The sequence below is a fragment of the Triticum dicoccoides genome, chromosome 4B, assembly GCF_002162155.2.
Source record: "Triticum dicoccoides isolate Atlit2015 ecotype Zavitan chromosome 4B, WEW_v2.0, whole genome shotgun sequence".
In the NCBI taxonomy this organism is placed as follows: Eukaryota; Viridiplantae; Streptophyta; class Magnoliopsida; order Poales; family Poaceae; genus Triticum; species Triticum dicoccoides.
The window spans coordinates 474,013,869-474,017,970 of NC_041387.1; the positions used below are offsets into that span (position 1 = coordinate 474,013,869).

General features: G+C 47.3%; 1 protein-coding gene across 1 annotated transcript in view; it reads left to right on the forward strand.

The window, feature by feature from the left end:
- The first annotated feature begins 2,165 nt into the window (after positions 1–2,165).
- Positions 2,166–4,102, forward strand: part of LOC119290951 (phosphoenolpyruvate carboxykinase (ATP)-like) — a 5,182-nt gene continuing 3,245 nt past the window's right edge. The window contains exons 1-3 of the mRNA XM_037569633.1: positions 2,166–2,243; positions 2,364–2,630; positions 3,808–4,025. Coding sequence (XP_037425530.1) covers positions 2,377–2,630; positions 3,808–4,025 — 472 coding nt within the window. The 5' untranslated portion in view covers positions 2,166–2,243; positions 2,364–2,376. The remainder of the gene's footprint in view (positions 2,244–2,363; positions 2,631–3,807; positions 4,026–4,102) is intronic.

Below are 4,102 nucleotides of genomic sequence, written 5' to 3' on the forward strand. Positions count from 1 at the left end.
AACCAATGTTGTTAGTATCTAGGGTTGTAGTTATCCTCTTGTAACAACCTTGTACTTATATCTCTGTTTCACAAAGATATCGATAGTTATCCATCACTCTGTTGTTTTGTTTGTTTTTTTGATAAAAGAAGGGTCTCTCCCATTTGATTTCCATTAAGAGAAACCAAGGATCCACAAAGTCACTACTCCAGTTATGAAGAAAACGAAAAAGAAGCACTCCCAGGGCATCCCTTCTAGCATACCAAAAGAAATGTCACCAGCGCAAGCCGTTGTGCTGATATTTGTCATTTCATTGATCTCTGTTTTGGATTACAAAGAAAGAGGTTTACTTTGCAGTTCCTGAACAGTGTGTGTGTTGTGTATTTTATAATCTGATGTAGAAAATCAGCCATAAAAACAGGCAAAATTGGGTCTAACAAACACTAAATTAGGGTAAGCGGATGGGGCAAACTGGATTACATAAGTCGAATTTTTCCAATAAAGTATTACATGTGCAAATAAGTCTAAAACATAACAAATTGTATAGTACACAAACTAAAGGCTTTGGTGATATTTTTGCCATAACACTTATTTTGGGTATCTAAGATAATAAGCCATTTGTAGATAAAAAAACCAACAATTTTGCAAGGGGTTAATAATTGCACTTGAAAAAATAAGTTTGAAGACAGTCGAAACTTAATGCCATCGTGTAACCAAGCACTCTTGTAGCTTCGAAAACTTTGTGTTCAGAGACAAATACATCATCAGTTACCTCCAAGATATCTGAAATACTCTCGAAATCATGAAGAATGATAAAAAATACTGCTTCTTTTTATGTACTAATCTGAATGTGGAAGTAAATACTTCCTACAAATGTTGGAATTCTTTAGTACTCCTTCCGTCTCCGAAAAGAACAAGTATAAATTGTCACCCAATTCAAATGGTGCGATATAATACCAATTTTGTAGAAAACTAATTCAACAACAACTACAATAAAAAATTAGTATCACTAAATACATAATTAAATTGTTGGCTTTCGCCTCGACGGGTGTAGCTTTGCCATCAAAGGTTACAACATGCGGGCACGCTGTTGCAGTTGTAACTTGATGTATGCTAATTCTGCCATCAACGATTACAATACATAGACACAGTCGTCGTGGCTCCTCGTTATTCGCAATCCACCCACCCGAACCTCCTCACCCCTATCCCCTTCGCCCCCCCCCCCAATGCGTGATTGCAGCTCCCTGTGTGTTGTAACTCTACCATCAACGGTTGCAACGCCACCGTCCATGGGTCGTAGCATCATGTGATCAACGCCACGCCTTGCCTTTATCACATTTGGTGCCATCCGGCAACAACCAGCAGCGTCGGGGAGCTCCTGTGCAACGCCACACCTCTCGCCTCCTCTCATCTTCCATGCAACATCGCCAACGCCCGGGGTTGGTGGCGTAGAACAACGCCCCAAATCGCGCAGCCTAGCCTTGCGGCGTCTTCTTGGTGTGACAATTGCCCATGACGCACTCTCGGCCTGCCATGCTCGAGATAAGGTTGAGCAGTGTTCGGCGGCGCTTGGGTCCACTTATGTGTGGCTTGTGCAGAGCGCGCCCGATCGGTGCGCGTGATCGGCCGTCTGATTTGAATCCTTTGCCACAATCACATCCAATGGTACCAAAATCAGCCCATCTTATTCAGCCTCCTTCCATGTTCCCAAGAACCGAACACACCACCCTAAATAGCCAAAAAATCCATAGTCCAATCGTTATATTCCAAACTACTCCCTCCGTTTCACAATACATGCCTTCCATTTGTCAAAATATAGATGTTTTTTTTAAACTAGTCAAAATATAGATGTATCTAGACATGTTTTATTATATAGGTACATCCATTTTTGGACAAATGGAAGTCAAATATTTTGAAACGGAGGGAGTATATACCACAATTCACACGCTATGGTTCCTTTCATGGGTCACAACTCACAAGTCACAACCCAACGCGCGAGCGTATTCACCCCCATCTGAACTCATTTAGTGCGGGCAATGAACTTTGGTGGTGATTTCCCGCACCCGCTTTCACCACAAGTTTCCCTCCCTCAGGCCCGGAAGTCCCAACCCAACCAACCCGAACGGCATGGTCAAGTAACCTAACCATGGTTAGCTCCGGCCCCTTTAAAAGCCTCCCTCGCCGGGGCTCTACCCACATCTCTCACTAGCTCATTGTGTCATCGCCACCTCCCCTACTGCCTCACGTACCCTCGTTCTCTCCTCGTGCGTGCCTCATACATATCCTCCCTCTTCCTCTGATCCCACCAATGGTGCGTAGCGTGGGATCGCTGGGTAGTGTTGCTAATGTTGGTTGTTGTTGTCGTTGTTTTCTTGGAAGAGCAGAAGGCGGCCGGCCATGGCGACGCCGAACGGGCTGGCGCGGATCGACACGACGCACCCGGAGAAGAAGGCGGCGGCGGCCAAGCACGAGAACGGGATCTGCCACGACGACAGCTCGGCGCCGGTGCGGGCGCAGAACATCGACGAGCTGCACTCCATGCAGCGGAAGCGCTCCGCGCCCACCACGCCCATCAAGGACACCAGCGCCTCCCCCTTCGCCGTCGCCGTCTCCGACGAGGACCGCCGGAAGCAGCAGCTCCAGTCCATCAGGTTAATTAACAGATCAATCCTCTCCTCTCGCGCACCCCCGTTCGCTTCTGCCTCTGCTTCTACCCTGATAAAAGTGACCATTAATATTTTCTTGACGATAGAGAAGCCATTAATTGGAGAATGGCGAAGATTAAGGCATCCTTTTATTTGACACTTTGCTTTTTGCTGGACTTTGGAAGAAAGAACGGAGGATCGAACATGCACGATAATAATCTTCTACTTGTCCATTTGACCGCCACGTGCGCGTCCGATGATGGCCATATATGTCACCGCTCGGTCCACCCCTTGAGCATTTCGCCTATAGACTGGACGCTGGGCCATAGTTTTTGTTTTTACAGAAAGCAACACCAAGTTAAGAAGGAACAATATAAAGTTTTTTATTTTCATGAGATGGGAATAATCGGAACAATATAAAATAATCGGGGTAAATGAGTAAATGAATTGAAGAAATAAAACTGGAATCACCAGAGCATGGAAAAAAAGACAGGGCTGTGATGACGATCACCCCGGTGGTCGTTTTCCAACCAAAAGTGCCTGTGCCACCATCGCAATAAAATCTGCATCACATCTTTTGGGGTATGGTTCCACGTATGTATTCACGTGGCCTCATGCCTGCATCGAAGTGCCAAAATGTCACTTAATAGTTTTGTTCTTATCGCACCGCATAGAGTTCCATATAGTACTACCCATGTACGTAGCTATGTAGGCTACTGAATCCTAAGCTCGCACTACACACGTTTGTTCCTTGATTCTTCATACCACAAAAAATAACAAGGGCGGCAACATCTTTTCTAGAGCGTAATGTTAGCACAAGCATTCCAGGAAGTGCAAAATCACAAAGGGGCGGTGGTTCACGCGCGTAGCGGACATGATCACGCACGCAATATCTGGGATGACGCATGGGGGCCGGCAACTTGGGCATGAGGGTACCGGAAACATTGGCTTGACGCGACATCGCCGTCGCCGTCGTGCCGGTGCAACTCGCTCCCGTCTTCCCGAGAAACCTCGTAACCTTTTCGTAGCTCCTCAAACACTATTCTTTTTGTACATACGTCGATCTGCTGCAATCTTTCTTCGTGTTGACAAATGAGCTCGCGTTACTTGGTGAACTGCCTGGTGCAATATTCAATTCTGAAATGGTTTTGTACTACATGCAAACTGACACTGATGGATGCAGCGCGTCGTTGGCGTCGCTGACCCGTGAGACCGGGCCCAAGGTCGTGAGGGGCGATCCGGCCAGGAAGGGCGAGGCCGCCGCCAAGACCGCGCCGGCGGCAGCGCCGCCGGCGCCGCAGCCCCATCACCACCACCACCACCACCACGTCGCCCCCACCATCAGCGTCAGCGACAGCTCCCTCAAGTTCACCCATGTCCTCTACAACCTCTCGCCCGGCGGTACGCGCCTGTCGTCTGAAATCTGTTCAGATATGCATGCATGCTGTGTGTTCTGATGTTGTGTTCCAAACCAAAAA